This window comes from Condylostylus longicornis, unplaced genomic scaffold (assembly GCF_029603195.1).
Source record: "Condylostylus longicornis isolate FDR11 unplaced genomic scaffold, ASM2960319v2 ptg000044l, whole genome shotgun sequence".
Taxonomy (NCBI): Eukaryota; Metazoa; Arthropoda; class Insecta; order Diptera; family Dolichopodidae; genus Condylostylus; species Condylostylus longicornis.
In genome coordinates this window covers 65,491-85,214 of record NW_026578013.1, presented here as the reverse complement: position 1 = coordinate 85,214, position 19,724 = coordinate 65,491, and the positions used below count along the sequence as shown (strand labels likewise).

Here is a 19,724-nt window from a genome sequence, read left to right as displayed (position 1 = left end):
AATTATAAATATTTTAAAATAAAATTACAATATACGCACAGTACTTCATAATTTAATTTTAATTAACTTACTTGTAATTCAGCATTAAAATGTAAGGGATGTGGACAATTCAAAACATTCAACTTGTCACCAACACATTGATAATAATTTGAACATTTTGGATGTGGATACAACGCTAATTGATTTGGATTCTCAAGTTTTGGACATTCGGTTAGTTCAGGTATAGCTGCAGTAACAATACCAAAAATAAAAACTAATAAAATAATTGAAATTGTAAATTTCATTTTAAAAATTATTTATTTCACTTTCTGTAGTCAACAATTAAACACGTCTTTACAATGCAGTAATAAGAAGTTATGCGCATATTTCAGTTATTTATATACTGTTTTATAGTGTTTAAGGTTAAGCTACATTAATGGTTCCGCTACAGCGTTACGTTAAACCAACAATATTTTTTTGATTTCAAGTTTATCTGAATGATGAAATGTGAATATTATTTTGTAAGAGCAGGAATATTTCTTCAATTTCTATATATTATTATCAGCGTATTCAAGTACTAGCTCTCAATATATTTCACATCAAAAAATTATGAATTATAATATGAACAAGATAAGATTGGAATGGGCTTTTTAAAAGGTAAATTTCTTAGGCTGTAGAAAGAAATTTTTGAAAATTTGACTGTACATTTACTAATCTAATAAAAGTAAATTAATTCCTCTTAGTTTGTTAACAATGTTTCGCTTAATTGATGGAAAATTACAAAACAAAATTATACTTGAAGTCAAAAACCCCTGACAGAAACGAAAAATTGTTATTTTGTTTAGAAGATTTTTTAATTTATTTAAAGAGTCCGATATATTCGTACACAAATAGGGGCTTTCCTGTTTTACAAAAATTCAAAAAATTCTCTAACTATAAATTATCTTGATAACAGCAATTAACACGTAAAGAATTTCTCATTTTACGACACAGAATGTTGATTTTTAATATAGAAAATTTTTTGCTCTGGCGCCGAATTTGTTTGTCAGATTTCTGAGAGCCCAATTCGTTCCTAGGTATTTTTTAAATATTCAAGAATCCATAAATTTTAAAAATGAATCAATTGTTCTAAAAATATTTTCATTTAAATAAAAAACACATTTTTTTTAGTTATATTTTTCAAATTTAATCAGCTTCAACCATTAAAACACAAACTTGCTTTTATATTACAGCCATTATACTCATATCTTATTTACAATCTGAAGCATCAGGAATATCACATGCCTAGAATTGAACAAATATTTTTATGAATATTAAAAAATTTATTTACTCCAATTCAAAATATTTAAAAACTAATTTATATGATGTGAGTTGAACAACAATGTTATTAATTTATAGTTCTAACTTACCTCTGCTAACGGTTTGAACACTAAACCATTCGGACATTCTTCAACAAATAGCTCATCAAATAAACAAATATAAAATTTCGAACAATCTGGATGTGGATAAAAATAAATTTCGTTTGGATCATCACGAGATGGGCACTCAGTTAGTTCTGGTGCAGTTGCAGTGACAACGCCAAGAATAAAAGCTAATAATATAATTGAAATTATTAATTTCATGTTTAACAAGTTATTGTTAATAATTATGTGGAAAGGTTAACAATAGAATAAACAAATTTAGTAAAAACAACTTTAATTATATATAAGAGTACATCTTTCGAGTAGTTTTAAGGTTGAACTATATAAACACATGCAAACGTAATTGTCTTACGTTAACATATTAATGTGTCAAAAGAAATTCAAAGAAGAAATTTTAAGAAATTTTCATTGCAAACAAAACTAGAGGCAGTGACCTAACGAAATGTTTAGAAACGGGAATTGTAATACAATAATGGAGGTGAATTATCACTTATAAAACTTTACAATTTACAATAAAAGTAGTAGTATTTAATATAACGGTATAATGACGTTTAGATTAAAGTAACGTTGTCCGTGTTATTCAACCTTTAGAATGACTTCTTGAGTGCACAAAATAAATCTAATCAAAATTAAATAACAATTAAATCGGTTGAATTCTTATCATAAGTAATTTTAATTTTTGATTAAAATATGAGGAGTCAAGACAGATAAGAAAAAGATAAGAGAGACAATTTTGGGAAGAGCATTCAAAAATTGTAATATTCCAAATTTTATTAGAATTTTTGATAAGGAATTGCTTTACAATTAGAATCAATTTTATATTAATTGTTTTCAAAAATTAATTAAAGTTATTTAGATAGCTACAATAATGATAATAAATCAAAATTTGGAAATTAATAATTTAAAAATTTTGAAAAGAACAATACGTACATGTATGCTTGTGCAACTAAATTTTAATTAGAACAGATTGTATTAAAGATATAATAAAAATTCACCGTACAAATTTTGTGATCGAGTCTGAATTACTCACTATTTAATTAACATTTGGCTAAAGTGTGAGAAGATTTAAAATTGTTAAATCGTTCGAACTACAGTAAGGGGAGAAGTAAATTAGAGAAATTAAGCAAATTGACTAACATCCTAAAATTCTTCAAACTGAAACTTTATCTGACAATTCATTAAAATTAAAATTATTTGTTAAAAATATCTATTTACGTACAAATTCTTCTTCTGCAATCTTATTGGAAATAGATTTGACCAGCTATGATTATTACGTTACTTTTGATCCATAGAAAATTTTCAGTTGTCTGAAGTTTCAAATATTTCTTCTACGTTTTTTTTAATTCAAAATATTTTACATATTTAATGGAAAATTATTGTGAATATTGTAAAAGGTTGCTAATGTCATTTTATTGCTAACGGGAATTTTAAATCAACATATGCGAGTAAGAATAAAATTTCTTTTTTCTAGAATAAAAGGAATTTGACGAGAAATGTTACCATCTCTTTCCAAAAGAAAAATTATTAATATTTCTGTATTAAAAATTCATTTTTGCATTAGAACTGAGTGCATTTACCTAGGGACTGAACACCCATTCAAATATTATGAATGATAAGGTCAACAATCGTTCTTTTTTCATAATATCCATAGAAAATTCATTGAACTAAAAGAAAAGTTAAATATAATATTCATAGTAACTCTGTTGTACGAATGAAAATAGTTCAAAAATTGTAAAACATTATAAAAATTGCGCCTATTAAGTGGTAGTTCACTGGTTCGAGTCCAGTTCGAAGAAGAATTTTTTTTAATTTTTCTGCCTTTAACTCGTTCTTTTGATTATGTCATCCAACTGTTCTGCAGTTGTATGAAGAAATTTTCATTGAGCTAACATTATTAGTGTAATAGGTACAATACTTATTAATTAAAACAACGCTGAACGCTGTATTAGTAATTCAGTGTGAAGGTCAAATTTTGCGTGCGAACAAAAATAAAATTAAGGTTTCTTTAAAACATTTTTCCATATTTTCCAAAGTTTGCAAAAAAAAAATGTTTGACCAAAAAGTCAATTTAACGCATGGTAGCACTATTTCTATGATATGAAATTTTTAGTATTCGCCGCTGCAATTAACTTACAACATAATATGTGATTGTGGATTGATGTTTTTTGCTTCTCATTGTTTTCAATAGAATCTTTTTTTATAAAATTTTCGAAATGAAGATTTTATTTTAAAAATTTATGGTAGACTATTTGAGAGCTCTGGTTTCGAATTTATTAGATAAACGTTTGGGAGGCTAGAAATAAAAAGAAGTTTTATTTTTTGATTGGTTATTACGAGTCTCATTTGGCTTCCGTATGAGCATTTGCTTTATTATTAGAGTAAAATTTGCACCAAAGGTTGAATAAAGGAAGTCGAAAAAAATATTTAGCTACATATTCTACATATATTTTAATATATTTTGAAATGTTGCATATTTTGAACCTGCAAAGCGGCAGATTATGGTTTTCAATTAGGTCAAACGTTCTTAAAGGTTTATTCCCAATAAATTAGTCCAAAATCATTAATTTATTGAGATCTATTAATTTTTGAGATCAACTCAAATGTTATTTTAAATAATGTTCTGTTAAATTGAACATAATTGCAGTTTTAGAGGATACTCAAACTTGTCATCTATTATCCCTATATTAGTGTCACCTAATAAATTATTCTCAATGTATTGCCAGACTCAGACGAAATTCTTTAAAATTCTGCCTTAAAAAATTTTCTATATACCTATAGCTATAACATGTTTGTGTCACTGTGTGTGTGTGTCTTTTTAGTATTGTTGTTTTTATGCGTGGGTGATTTTGAAAAATATTATTCAATTATTTTCTTGTCTTGACAGTAATTTATTTTTCTTGTTTTTTCTTACATTTTTGTCTTTTGTACACTGTTCTGTGTTATGAAATACCAATATTGAAAAAAATTTTTATTAACTGTTCTTAGAAAATTTGAAAAAGGTACAATTAAATTTTATAGACGATTTCTTTAAAATAAAATATTTTAAAGAAATAAATTTCACCGAAAAACCAGATAATCTTTAAATCAACAAAGTTTATTACGTGCTTTGTTTCTTATAAAATGGAAGCAGGGATGAGGTGTCATAAACTGGCAGAGGAACAGACTGAATATTATATTTTTTTTTAAATAACAAGACCGCATATTTTTTGATAACAAAGTAAAATATTTCGCTTGATCTGTTCTAGGGTAGAAAATTCTTTACGTTTATTTGAGTGGATCTTAAAGGTTAAACGAAATTCTTTGAAACTAAATGAAATGGAAAATAATTTTTTTCGAACATCAAAAGCTGATAAGTCTCTTACTTCAATGTGTAAGTAATACATGAATTATCACAGCTTGTAAAGAATTTTTTAAAATTAACGCTACGACAACCTCTATACACTATCTTTGTTAGTCAAAGTAGCACTTTTATACAAAAGAGCATCTTACCATTTTTTTTTTTTGGCTACAGACCATATTGGCGAAAACGAAGAACGTATTAAAATTGCTTTATATTTCACAAGTCGAGTTTCCAAATAATGGACATTTCTCCATGTTAGGCAATCCCGAGACTGTAAACTATGTATTTATTTTGTAAGCTATGGGTTTGACTATTCTTGCTATATTAATAGTCAAAACGACATCTATATTTGCACTTTATTGAAATAATTTAAATTAAAAATTATACCACATTTTATCTTAGAGGTACAAATGAATTTATTGGCTTGTGATCAGATATCTTAGTTCACAACAAATGAATTTTTACTTAGTTTCAGGTTTATATTTTGTACTTGATTATTAACCAATGTCTTGTACTTGATTATTAACCAATAATTTATTCAGTTTTCCATTATCTAGGTTTTTTTCCAATTTTGTGTTTCCACATCTCTTTACATAATCGCATGTCACCCTGGTGTTATTTCTTCTGTCAATATTTCTGATATGCTTTTTTTTGTATTTTCTGAAATCTTTTCTGAAAATAGAAAATTCAAGGGACGGAAAAAATAATTTCATTTAAAGAAGTTTTCCTTTTATCCAGGTTCTACTGTGTTCTTGATTTAATAAGTTTATTAATTAATAAATTAAATTCTATTATACATGTAGTTGATCAATGATTTAAAATTTAATGGTCACTTTCTTTACAATTAGTAATAAGCTCCTAATATTTTACAATTAAAGTATGAAATAATAAAATAATTTCCCTGCATATGAGAGTCTGCTTCAGAAAATTTACAAAATTTAATAGAAATTAAAAATGTTAGGAAATTCAAGGAAATTATTATTCTTGCATTGCATGTTCTGTGCATATTATTCTTGCATTATATTCATAAAAATGGTGTTAAATTTAAAATGATATTCTAATATCTCTTAGGAAGATTACATAGCAAGGATATTTTATACCATTTTCATAATCATTGAAGTGAAAATATTTAAACATTATCAATATAGTTTTTTTATTTGAATCATTTATCAAAGTCTATCAATCAATCAATCATTATAAAAGAATAATTTCAAATAATTTTTACATAAAAGAGAAAAAATTTCAAGACTTTTTGTTTACTAATTCTATAATATTGAAAATTTTGTTAGTTGATTCATAAAATCGATTTTGTCACAAAAGTGTCATATAACAATGCCATACCAATGTTGTTGTTGGTGTGTTAGTCAAATAATGACTTGGATATTTTTAAAAAAAAACTACTTGAAATAATATTTCTTTTGTATACTAAAATTTAGTTTGCTCTTCGCACATTTCAACAATATTTTGTATGGTAGTATGTAGGCTTGCAAATAAAGTGGCAATGTTGTCTAAAGCTCTTAGTATTTTCTATAAGTTTGTTTACTTATTTCTAATTTCATAGCAACCAATAGCATTAAAATATGATTGGTTGGCAGTAGGATTTTAAAAATTGCATTAACATGCCCTCATTATGATTTTTCCACACCATTTTTTAAGACTATGATTAAGTTAATTTAAAAATTGTTGCAAAATGTATTTGAAAATATGCAGGATTGCATTTACTGTAATAATTTAACAACTTAGCAAGACTTTCAATTCACTTGAAATAAAAATTTTTTAATTTACAACGAGAATGCTACTATTTCATTTAGAATAGGTAACATTTTATGTAACAAGCAGAAATGAGGAAATCCTCAACATAATATGGTATAATTTAAGAGAAGAACATACATGAATTTTATTTCAAAATTAAAATTTTCATAGCAAAAGTTTAATATTCAAGATTTAAGAGTGTACTTTAACAGCCTTATCACTAACTTTTCATAATTATTTCATGATTATTAATTGAGAATTTATTAAAACTGGACGTAGGTATGTGTATGTATGTACACAATCCATGTGTAATCCATGTGTTCTATATTACCATAAAATTTTTTTATAATTGTAGGGAAAAATTTCTTATATTAAACATAAAATGTACTACCCTGCTACTAAGACCCTAATATCGAGTTAAGTGCAGACTTCTATTGAACGTGCATATTTTATATTCGTTTTTGATTGATTGTATGTTTATAAGAATTTCATTACTAGAGAGATGCATTTAAAATTTATTTAATTCTTCAATTTCCAAGAGAATTTCCAAGTAATGCATTTTACTTTTGCATTTCAATAAAACCATTCCAAGGATAATTTCTTAACTATATTGAATGATAAATAATTTTGAAATTAAATTGATTTTAAAATTTTAAAAATATTTGTTGCACAAAATTTTTATAACATAAAAGCTTTGTACATATGTATGTATGTATATGCTGTATGTTAATGTTTTTCTTATATTACAAATTAATTTACATATCTCTGTACTAAAATGGTCAAATGCTTGTATACATGCTGTAAGATTGTAAGAATATTTTCAAAAGATTGTGATAAAAACTTAAATATCAATTTTACAGCACATGTTTGCCAGTTTGGCAATTTATTTTTGGTCTATTTTTATATTTGGAAATTTCCGTTTGGAAATCTTTGGATATAAATATTTTTGGAAATCTCCGAAATTTACATACACGAGTGCTATATCTTCCGTTTAATTAATTGTTTTGAAAATTTATATTTCATGGGTTCGGCATCTTTCTGAATATATCAGATCTCAGGAACTGGACCGATACCATGGACCAATATTACATTTTTGGTAATTTTTAAGAAAATAATATTTATTTTTGTATTTTATTTCTTTTTGTTTTCGAATAAATCAGGTCCCAAGAACTGGATTTTTACCACGAACCGAATTAACATTTTTGCTCAAAAACATAGAGAAATAATCAACCGATTTCCTTGAATTTTATATCACTAAAAGTAAATTTTTTGGAAATATTAAGGCACGGAAACTGAACGTTCAAAGAGTCAGTCATACGAATGAATGATTTTAAAAGTTGTATTCTAATACCCACACTGTTTCTCACGACCATATTTTTTTTTATATATATAATGCTACTTTATACACATATGGCAGTAAACTTTCGAATGTATGGCAGGTACAACTACAAATCAAGAAATTTTATAAAACCGTTTTGTAAAATATAACAGCCCTTCAATAATTTTGTGAGATATAGCAAAATAGTTTTTGAAGTGGTAGTGCAGATGCACGAACTACAGCCTCGATTATATGAATTTTAAATTAGGTTCCAGCATTTACTATTTTAAATATCTTGTGAAAATTTGGTGACCTTGTTGTTGATACGGACGGGCAGACGGACAGCCACATCAGATTTTTGTTATTTCTTACTTCAAATTTATAAGCGATATAATAGAAATTTTTACAATTTATTCATTGAATCTAGTAACAAATCTTAAAAACTTTTAAAAATAAATTTCTTGTGTATAAAGCAAAACAGTAGAAGCATGGACATTTTGAAATAATTGAAATCAAATAAAGCGTATAACAATTATTTATAAAGTGTTTATGTAAATTAAATACAATATTTTATAACAATAAGTATATTTTATTATACAAGTGTATATACAATAACATTACCTTAATACAAGTATGTATAGTAGGATTATTAGAATTTCCTGTATAATCTAAATATTTTGAAAAATATTTAAGATTCAATTACAGTATATCCTGCAGCTACAAAATAATTATATACACATAAACATCTTATATATTAAACTAATCATAATGATAATCAAAAGAAAATTTTGGAATGAAAAATAATATTTTATAATCAATTCAATGTCTCCTTTGAATACAAATTACGAATCAATATTCTTTTTATTCCAAAATATTCCTATGTATACGATAAATGCAAATATTTGAATTAAAATGTGTATTAGGACTATGTAGGTATATAATATGTAAATTTTGTTGTTGTATACAAGTACAAATTCAATGAAATTGGATTTTTGTTTTTTCCAATGTGTGTAATAATTAATTCTAATTTTATGCAAAACCTTTGTGAATCCAATAGATTGAAGAAAAATTTTTTTTTTTGCAAAATTTCAGTTTCATTTCATTTTTCTTATTTCTCTTACCAAATAAATTGAATTGATGGTTCTCGATTAATTGATAAATCGGATTACAATTTTACAATTCTTTCCAAATATATGTGGAAACAGATTATGTGCAGAATATTTTATTATTTTAGGCATATCGTCGGCTGAGTGTTATTTTGATCCATATGACAAATTTTTTGAATCGAGAAAAAGTATATTTGAAATTTAATAGCATTTCATTTCAAAACTAAATGACGGGATTTCTTAAATTTTTGTTAGGGGTTTTATTATAGTTTTAAAAGTTTGAATATCAAGTTTCTTTCAATTTCGGTAAAGAAATTTAGAGTAAATTACGCCAACGATGGATATGGATCAAATTTACTCTCGATTTATAGATCAAAATTCATTCAAAATCGATTTAAAAATGGAGGTGAATGAAAGTAACATCTGAAAATCAATAAAACTAAATGAGAAAGCCAAAAACGGATAACATATTCTGAAAGGTCATCTTCGAAATTATGTGAAAGCGTTCTTAGTTCAAAAATAACGAAAGTGGCGTATGAATCAAAATAGCCCTCAGGCGAAGATATATCTCTATGAATATATATTTGGAATTATTCAATATTATTATATATGTACTTAAATTAAATGAAATTGGGCATAAAATTCAATAATTCACCATAATAAATTTTAAATTCACTTTAATTTTTATCTGTTATACATAATAAAGAATTAAAAAGGTAACCATGATAAATTTGAATTTTTAACCCCGATGTGTTTTTTAATAAAGGATAAATTTTGATTTTAATTTATGTAATTTTCATTAAAAAAATATTCGAAATAATACCAAAAGAAAAAACCTTTAATATGGAAATAGCTTGCTGGACCCATGTCACAAGAGAAACATGTAATAAAAAAAAGGTATTTAAAAATATTCTTATCTTGAATTATTCGTTCTTTTTTTTATCCGTTAATGTAGTATCATTACTGTACAGGAGTCAACTATAACTTTATATTTCATATACCTATACATTTATGCGTACTGGAATATGGGCAATATAAATATAATGTTGTGTTTTAAAAGCAGCTTATATTTTGCCCCCATAATAATATTTTTAATAATAGTTTTATGAAATTTAATCTTTAAATTGTAACAACCATTAAATTATAACAATTATGAAAATAGTAAAATGCCAAAATTTTAAAATGAAATTTAATATTCGAATATAAAATCAATAATAATTATGAGCATAATTGTTTAAATTTAACGTTATCGTATTCGATTTTTTGGTTTTTTTTTTGTATGTCAGCTTTAAAAATTGTTCTTATTCAAAAGTGAACGTAGAAATGAAATGGAAACAACTAAAAACGTTTCAGTCTGCATAAACCGATTGAATTATACCTCCTTTCATTCCTGTATTGCAATTATTCGAACCTGTGAAACTATTCTACAGAAACTTCACGGATATATCTGACTTATAATTGGACATACGACTGCCAGGTTTTATTAATCTCATTTTATTATTTTTTCGAATATAAAAAATTTGCTTTTGAAGTTGTTTGGCAGCCATCCAAACCGGTGCCCTCATGCCATTGGACTCAAATATACAAAATTTCATATTTATACCTTTATTGGTTTTTGAAATATTTAAAATAAATTCTTTGAGTTGTATGGCAGCTACTCGAATCAACTTTTGTACGTAGTATGACCAGAATTACGTTGGCAACGAAAAAATTTTGCTACTACATGCATGAGGCGCTTACTTACAACTAAACATGGCTTTTACTTACATCGTCCACTGTCACTTTTACTGCTGAGAAATTTTTCAACTTTTAGTCTTACAGTCGTCGCCTAAGTGATAGTTGATAGTACTATGTGATATGCGATAGTGTTGCCATCGTTGCCGGAATAATTATTTTTATAAATTAAAAAATTAAAGAACACCGAAGTTGGCTTTAATATTCTATACTTTTGATCTAAACAGTTATTTTTTCTCAATTTTAAAAATATTTTTGAACGTTGAAATAAATTGGCTTTCTCATTTCATATATTTTTGAAAAATTAAATTTTAAACAAAAAGAACAATAATATTTCAAGAATTTTTCAATTTATCATGAAAAATCATTATTATTTACATATGTAAAAGAATCTGAAAAAACAAAAGGCAAAGTGGGTATTATGATTCAATCTTCTGCTATGTTAACATGGTATGTAACTTTGAACACGCGACTTCCTTTTGAATAATATACGCACCGTGAATTTACTAAGATTTAATTTTCAGTGTATGTCGCAGTACATTTGTTTGTTTTTCAAATTCAAAGAAGTCAAGGATTTTTGTCGTATACCCAAATATTTTCACGGTTGGAAGCACATAATGTGTATGTTTGCAGTCACATTCCGAAACAAAATTTTAATATGATGAATTTTTCTTACAAACGGGATTGTTGTTTGCAATTTTCTTTTATTTTTTCTTTTCTACTCTTAATTCCGGTTTTGTTTGTTATTTTCCTTTGTTTTGCGGAAAATGTAAAAACAAAAAAATTGTGGAACAGGTATAAAAGTTTTTTCAAGTTTAAATTTTAAAAAATTTTGTTTAAAATGCTTTCACTCTTTTTAAAATTTAAAGACTGCAGTAATTTTGCATGGCGTACTTTAAAGCATATTGTTGTTCGTTTTTCTTGAGTTTTTATTTTAGTTTCGGTTTCAGACTTGAAAAGTGAACAATTATAATTAATAGAAATGGGAAACTTATCCAAAGTTTGGCAAAAGTTAAATTGTTGCTTATTATGCGGTATGAAGAGCAATATATCTTATTTTTCATTTCACAATAGTTTTCGTTAATTTTAACTGAAGGGCGTTTTGTCTATAGCTTTCTTAAATAAGAATTTTGATTCTCAATCAACATTGCTTATAATAATCTTACCCTTTTTCAAACATTAACAAATTGAAACGTTCACATCTTATCAACTTTATCAAGTTACTATTCATCTCTAATTTCATTAATTTAAAAATCTTTAAATTTTGATATTAATTGTAATCTTCAAGAAGAAATGTGGTAAAATTAAAATCTATATGTATACTTACACAAAAACTTTCATCTTCCATATTTAAACGCCAAATATTTTGGTTTTGAAAAAAAAAATCCTTTAATAATTTTTAATTTTCCCTTTTTTCTCGAAATTTCATTTACAACCAAAATTAAATCCATGCCATTTCCTCCAAGGCTGCGTTTATACATGTATCAAACATTGTTCATATCTTTAATCGTTCACGCACACCAAACATATTGTTCATACTTTTATATATCAAACATCGAATAATCCTTGCATATCAATAATTTGGAAGGTTTTTTCGATGTCAATTTTTGAAAAAGAAGTTCATTGCAAGGTAATACAGAAAAAATATTAGTCTCCTGCATTTTTAATCTGATAAACATTTGCGGCAAATTGAATGACACGGTATTTTTCCCATCAAACAACATTTACGTTCGAACAAAATCGAAAGACCGTTTTCAACCAATTTAAAACTGATGTGTGATACCTTATATATTACATTAATGAAACCTATTAAATACCCAATTGGTATTACAAGCGTAATGAGAAATCTATAACAAATTTCCAATGCTTTTTGGTTCAACAATAAAAGTATTAAATAGAGTTTTTGAACGGAAATTGCATATATGTTGCAATGCAACAAAGACACGAAGAATAATCTGCAACAAAAAAAATCTTTTTGTCATCCATTATCCGTTCTAATCCATTTACAGAGAGAAAAGTATATAAAAAACAGGAGAGAATTAGTTTTGTAAAAAATTTTTATAACAATGTGGTTTCCTCTCATTCGATACATGGTTGTTGTTTTTTTGTATGTACATTATAACAAATAGAGAAAAAAAAGGATGAAAATTACGTACAGAATTGCATGAATGTGCATATAAGACGGTATACTTTATTTTTTTTCATTATTTCAAAGCGGATCTTAACATTTCATGTACAAAATATGTAAAAGGAAAAAATAAGCAAAGAAAATTAAATGGGATTGAGAAAATATTCTTGTTATCACGTCAATAAGCTTATCACTAAAGCGCTTTCCAATTAAGGGCACCATAATTTCATTTTTATCAGCAAAGTGAAAACAATAAGTAAACCTATCAGATGAGGCATTAAATTCGTACAAAGGATAATTACATTTTCTTGTTAGTCTTTGAATTTGAATTTTTTATTCAAAGATTCGTTAAATTAAAAAGGTAATGCATTTTTCTTGCTGAGGACGGTTTTATATGGCAACATTGTGACTTATTGTTGAGTTCTTATATATACTGGAGTTGGAAATCGAATTATCGGCCTAAAGCATTAAAAACCAAGAAAGGCTCAAAAAATTATTTAAATAAGAGACAATAGAAAATTCGCAGTATTTATTATGTTAAGAGATCTTGTACTCTTCTACTCATTTGTAATCTGACAATCTAAGTTATAAAAGTCATCAACTTTGGATAAGGTGAATAATAACTTTAATTATTTTACCTTTATACTGTAATTATTATCCAAAAATAATTATTTAAAACTGTTAAACTGTGTACAGCATTTGGGAGCCAAATCCCAAGCGATTCACAAATACAACCAAAAAACGAAAATTTTGATAATTTTTTAGTCAAATAGAAAATTTTTATGGGTGCGACTGCGATATTTTAGTTATTTTAGCAATAAAAAAATATCTTTGTTTTTGTTGTGTCAATTTTTTAGGATGGTACGTGATGAAGTACAAAAATTTCCTTTTAACTAAATTACCGATGTGTAAAGTTTTGCACTCTAATGAATTTTCTTTGTGTAGCCTTCCTGAATAAAACACAACTAATAGAAAATAAAAATATTAAAGTAAATCAAAAGATATGCCGAGTATTTGATAACTGATAAATTTTTCTTTAACAAGTTTTCGCTTAATTTTATATTTTAATTGTTTTTAATATACACTTTTTTCCAGATCGGAATTAATTTAATAAATTTTAATTTTTTTAAAGGTAGAAACATTTATTTACGTTCCTCTACGACCTCAGAAGCAAACAAAGTTACCCTCTATTTCCGTTGCTCTTCACAATCTTGCTGGGATCAGGAAAAGAAAATTGCAAAATTTAAACAAAAGGGTCAAAATTTATTATGCTTATTTGTATTCTAATATAATTGTTAATCAAAATTTAAACTTCTTTACTTCAAATCTTCAAATGGCCTATTCGAGCAAAAGTGGCAACAATAGGTGGAATGCATTTTACAAATCGTCTATTTGCAGTAAAGAGAGCAAATCGAATTTCACTTGATAGCTTGAGAACTTAGGTTATACTGACGACATCTGTCTTTTCGTCTACAAGACCAGTGATATATGGAGTAAATTAAAATATCCCGAAAAATTTTAGTATCCGCAAAACAGTACGGCACAACGGCAAAAAAGGTTTAGCGAAAATAAAAAAACGGCACAAAAAAAAAGGGCTCCATGCAGCTAAGGAAGATTAAAATAACCATACCTATAATATTCCGATGCTGTGTGAAATCAAATCTTGTCTAACTTACGGCGGCGAAATCAGAGTTCATCAAAATTAACTAATCAAAGGCGGAAAGTTTTCAACAATAAATAAATTTTAATAATGAACCAAATAATGGCCGAAAATTGCGGAGACAAATCAGTGGTCTCAAACACAAACCGCCTAACTCGAGTTAAGACAAAAATGAGATATGTTTACCAGCGAATTCTCCGTTTTGAGTTTCATATGCTCACAAATTTTGGTGGTTCTACGACTATTGCAGCCGGAGTTATTGTCGGATTCACACATGACCTAACTCGAAATGGCAACCATATGCACTTGCACTAATCGCCTAAATCGAGTTAAGAGCAGAAAACATCTTTTTTATGTTTTTGACAAACCACTTATTTCGAGATAGGCTATTGTTGCAAATCAAAATTAGTGACATTTTTTTTTATTTGTATGAATTTTTACAACCGCTTATCTCGAGTTAGGCTTTTGTTGCAAAATTAATTTTGATTTTTTTTAAATACTAACTCGACATAAGCGATTTGTGTAAAATAAAAATTGGTAGTTTTTTAAACTCATCTCGAGTTAGGCGATTGTTGCAAATACAATTATATTCCAAAAGGCTTCTTATGTTGAGTTAGGTTTTTATAACGCGTGCAAATAAGAACAATAAACCAAAATTAAGCGTTTAGTGTTTGAAATAATACATGATCAGTATGGAATATTTTTTAGTTTTTTATAATAAAAAATATTTTATAACGCTTAACATATTGTTTTATGTGATATATAGTGTAGGTACTTTATGTCCATGATTTAAAACTTGTTCACTATAGTTAAAATTAAATCTTACATTCAGTGACAAGGAAGATAGTTGTATTTTTTAACTCAAAATATAAAACATCTGCACAAGTTACCTGCATTATTAATGCTCTAATTACCCAAATATACCACGTTTAAGTTTTGAATTCTTTTATTTAACAAATAATCTTGTAGGTCATTTCGTGATTTACCTGCGACAAATGTTTTTTTCAATTGACGAAGTTCCCATGTTAAAATGACACGTGGCTAGCTACCTGATGGTAGATTGTTTTGCCTTTGTGGTCTAATTGTATTATTAAACAAAGTGTTGTTTTATTACGCTCTTGTAAAACACATGTTATTAGGAAGATCAAATTTTTGTGTTTAACAAGAGTTTTTATTCTAATTATTGTATTACAAAGCAATATTTTTATTATAAACTAGTAAAACACATTTTGTTAGAAAATTCAAATTATTATAACATGCAAGGGTTTTCAATAAATAAAATTGGTACGTCTGGGAATAACAATATTTTGTTATACTTTTTATTACTCATTTCCGTGAGATAAAATTTCTTCGATTTTCAAATATTTATGATATTTTTGTTATTTCGAAGGAAGCATTTTTTACAAAGACACTTATTTATTATTGTTTTTAAATGTGCTGATGTTGGAAATTGTTAAATAATGCAAAAATTATCCAATATAAACTTTATTCACGCTTAATAAATGTACGTTAAAAATTTTGGAACTTGCTAGGAGAGCTGAGATGATTGTGGCGGATGTTAGAGGTATTACAATATATTTGAAACTAACATAACGGATTCAAAGTGTTTTAAAGCATAGAAATTAGCGAAACTGGTCCTATAGTAAATAAACAAGTATTTACATAACAGATCTTACTTTGAAAACCAAAGTTAATACAGTTTTGAAAACCGCAATTGACTTTGGTCGTGGTGACTGTATTAATGATCCTGATTTTAAAATTGACAACATTCAAAAGCAAGTTTTCGGGTCCTATTGGGCATGTGAACATATCTGTAGAGATGAAAAAATATGAAAGGCTTTCTACTTTTATTGTTTTAAGAAAAATCCTTTTACAATTTGCCGAACGGTTAGAAAAATTCGCTTAATTTTTCGCGACCGGGCTTCCTAAATGCACTCAAGTACATGAACGCTCGAAACTGACTAGTGGTCCATTTGTATGGAGTATTAATTGAAAAGTAAATGCTGACAGCTAAAATAAAAATGTCGAGCAAACTTACAATATTCTTTGTTTATTTGATAATCAAATACTTATATACTCTATGATAGGAGAGCAAATTCCGAACCAATTTACTTTGCCACAACTTTTTACGGAGATCTATATACTTTTTACGGCAGAACTTAGAGAAAAACTGACGAACAAACCATTTTCTATATGTAATTAATAATACGTCTCCAAGATTTAATTGTCACAAGTATCGAATTATTATTTTCTATACGAGTTCGAGTTCACTATCAAATTTGACTTTTCATTACAGTAGTTGTAATGACTTACACTCGATTTCATTTTGTTTTTGATTTAAAAATTTTAATTAATTCGCATTTAGTATCATTATGAACAAGTAAGAAAGTCATATGGACTATAATGTACTATAATTTAATATAGTACATAAATAAAATAACAAACACAAAACTCATAATTTTAGATATTACTTTATGTGCTCATTTTTACAATAATGTAACAACTTTGTCAGATCCGTTGCACAATGAAGCCTTTTTGTAATTGAATTACCTTTTGAAATTTTCTTAAGTGGAAAGAGTCGCACCACAGATTTCAAAAAATTGACTTCCAAAAATATTTTATAAGAACAGTTTATACAAAGATTTTTTAGTTAGATTTTCAAGATATACTCCGAATTGAAGAAGAAGAGAAAATTAGTCCCAAAAGAGAAAAACTTAGAGTAATTGATGCAATTTTTTAATCTTTTGGTTTACAAATTTTACAAAACGATTAAGACTGGAGATTTAGCAGATACTCATCCATATTTAGTTGGAGAATCCGAGAGAGAATAAAAGATACTGTCACCTTTCTTAAATTTCATGAAAAAATTATTTTTAAACTTTTAGAAATAATTTTTACTTGAAGTTTATTCATTTCTTACCTCAATTTATGTTTTTTATGACAATGATTTGAAAAAAAAGTGAAAAATCAAATAACGTAAAAATAATATATATATTTCTTCCCATTTTAGTATAACTTAAGTCACCTAAAACCATATCTTCAGTTTTGCAACAACAGCTTAAGTCGACTTAAGTTTGACGAAAATACAAAAGTAATTTTTCACAAATCGCCTAAGTCGAGTTATGCTTTGCAAAATGCTTTTTATAAATTTTGTATAACCGCCTATCTCACTTTTTTCATAATTATGAGAATACTATTAGTTGTTTTACTTCAGATTATGAGTTAATCGCTTCCTTTTTTAATTATCTTTCAATTAAAAAAAAAATTGGTTCAAAAAACTTCATAACTTTTTTCAAAATTTAATTTAAAGTTTAAAATGCATTTATCTCGAAATCACTAAAACAGACTTAAGTCGTTTGTGCTTGAAGCCACTGAAATAATGGCCGAAGAGCAATGAGGAGCTCCGAATAATAACAGGCGTGGAATTAATCGATAGGGAAATCAGCAGGAAAAAGTGGAAGTAAATTGGACACACTCTAAGAAAATCCGCAAAAATTATAGTCAGAATGGGTTTATAGTGGAATCTAAATATAGTTTATAAGAAAGAATATGACGAATAAGAAGTACTTGGCGTATATATGTAAGATATAAACTAAAATATTCGGACCCGACATGAGATCAAGTCAATAGAAATAGCAGAAAATAGAACAGAAGGAATCGTCAATTGGAAGGCCTACGCTCTCATGTTGAGTAAGAGATAAAAATTCAATAAAAAATTGCTTAACTAATTACTATTAAATGTAGAATTACAATTTTCGATTTAACCTTCAGTAATACATTCCATTCAAATTTACTTTCATTAAAATTTTACAACAGAATCTAAGAATATTTAAAAATTAAAAGTGAAAATTTAAATATTCTCGTACAAAGGAATTCTTTTATACTCTCTATTTCAAAGATCCCAAGATCCATTTTTGATTTTCTTTTGAATTCTAAAAATATTATTTTGTCATGATTTTTCTTTTTTTTTCATTCTTTTGTCAATATTGTTTGAAGATCTCTTTAAAAAAGAAAAGTGAAATCGATTTCTTTTCATACATACAAAATTATAATTTGATGTTAAATAGAATGTATGACGGATAAAACTGCTGCTGCTATATTTAAAAATTTTTGTAACAAAAAAAATCTATAAAAATTCTCATATGAGAAAACAATAGACATGCAAGTATAGGTACATACATATAATATTATTATAATGTAAATCTGAAACTATGGCATTGAACTATAAAACCTTGAAAAACACACATTGAAATTTTTGAGAATAAAGAAACAGGAAAAAAATTCCTAAAATAATATCCTTGTAAAATATGATTGCCTTTCTGTAATAAAATATTTAAAAATTTAAAAACTATATGCATAATGGTATGTGTGTATGTATATTGATGTAAAAAAAAAATCGATTAGTTAAAGGTCTAATACAAAATAACATACAAAATTAATTCATTTACAATAAAACAGTACAAGCATAAAATAAATAGTGTAAATTGTATGATACAAGATTGAGGGGTTTTTGGGAAGTGGATAGGTACATGTAATATTAAAAATTATGTATGTGAAACAAGAAAATCAATAATTACCTTGTCCTTTAATTTATTCTTAAAATTTTAAATGTTTCGGAAAGCGCATAATAACATAAACAATAATAAAGAAATTTCTGCTACAGATATGGTTCATTAACTGCAGCTCTCAGGCATCAGACGAAATATAAATAATATTTTTAAACTTTCTTCAATATTATATTTTGCAGCATAATTTACGATTGCAATCTGTTTTATTAATTAAACACCAAATCGATGGTGAAGCGCACAGGTATGCTAAATAGCAAATTTAAAATTTTGCAAGGGATCGTTTCGAATGTTTGCAAATTTGCGAAAAGAAGACAGTTGATTAGAATAATTTTGCCTAGTTAAATTTTTGCTCTATTCTAAATGAATTACTCAAAAAAGTCTTTTAAAATAAAATTTGAGTTTTTGCACAAAAGATTGTACACTTAGCATATCAACAGTATTGCTTCATCAGTATATCAGTTTTTGTAATAGAGACATTCGCAGAAAGCACTTACTTTTTTCACGCTCCTTCGACCATGCAGTTAACATATTTGTACCACGTCGGTCTCGGGAACTAATACGCGTACGCGACTAAAATCCATATATAAGAAAGAGGGTCGTTTAAAACTAGCAGTGTTGTAAAAAAACGCATTTTGATAAAATTGTTACTTAGCATATTTGTGCAATTCACTAATAAATTTCATTACAATTAATATTTATTATGCATGAAACTAAATAT

General features: G+C 26.5%; 1 protein-coding gene across 1 annotated transcript in view; it reads right to left on the bottom strand.

The window, feature by feature from the left end:
* Nucleotides 1-1,227: 1,227 nt before the first annotated feature.
* LOC129610368 (jerky protein homolog-like) overlaps nucleotides 1,228-19,724 on the bottom strand; it is a gene marked incomplete at its 5' end in the record, with an annotated part of 68,022 nt that continues 49,525 nt past the window's right edge. Inside the window, 2 exons of the mRNA XM_055522933.1 lie at nucleotides 1,228-1,263; nucleotides 1,389-1,570. Coding sequence (XP_055378908.1) covers nucleotides 1,228-1,263; nucleotides 1,389-1,570 — 218 coding nt within the window. The remainder of the gene's footprint in view (nucleotides 1,264-1,388; nucleotides 1,571-19,724) is intronic.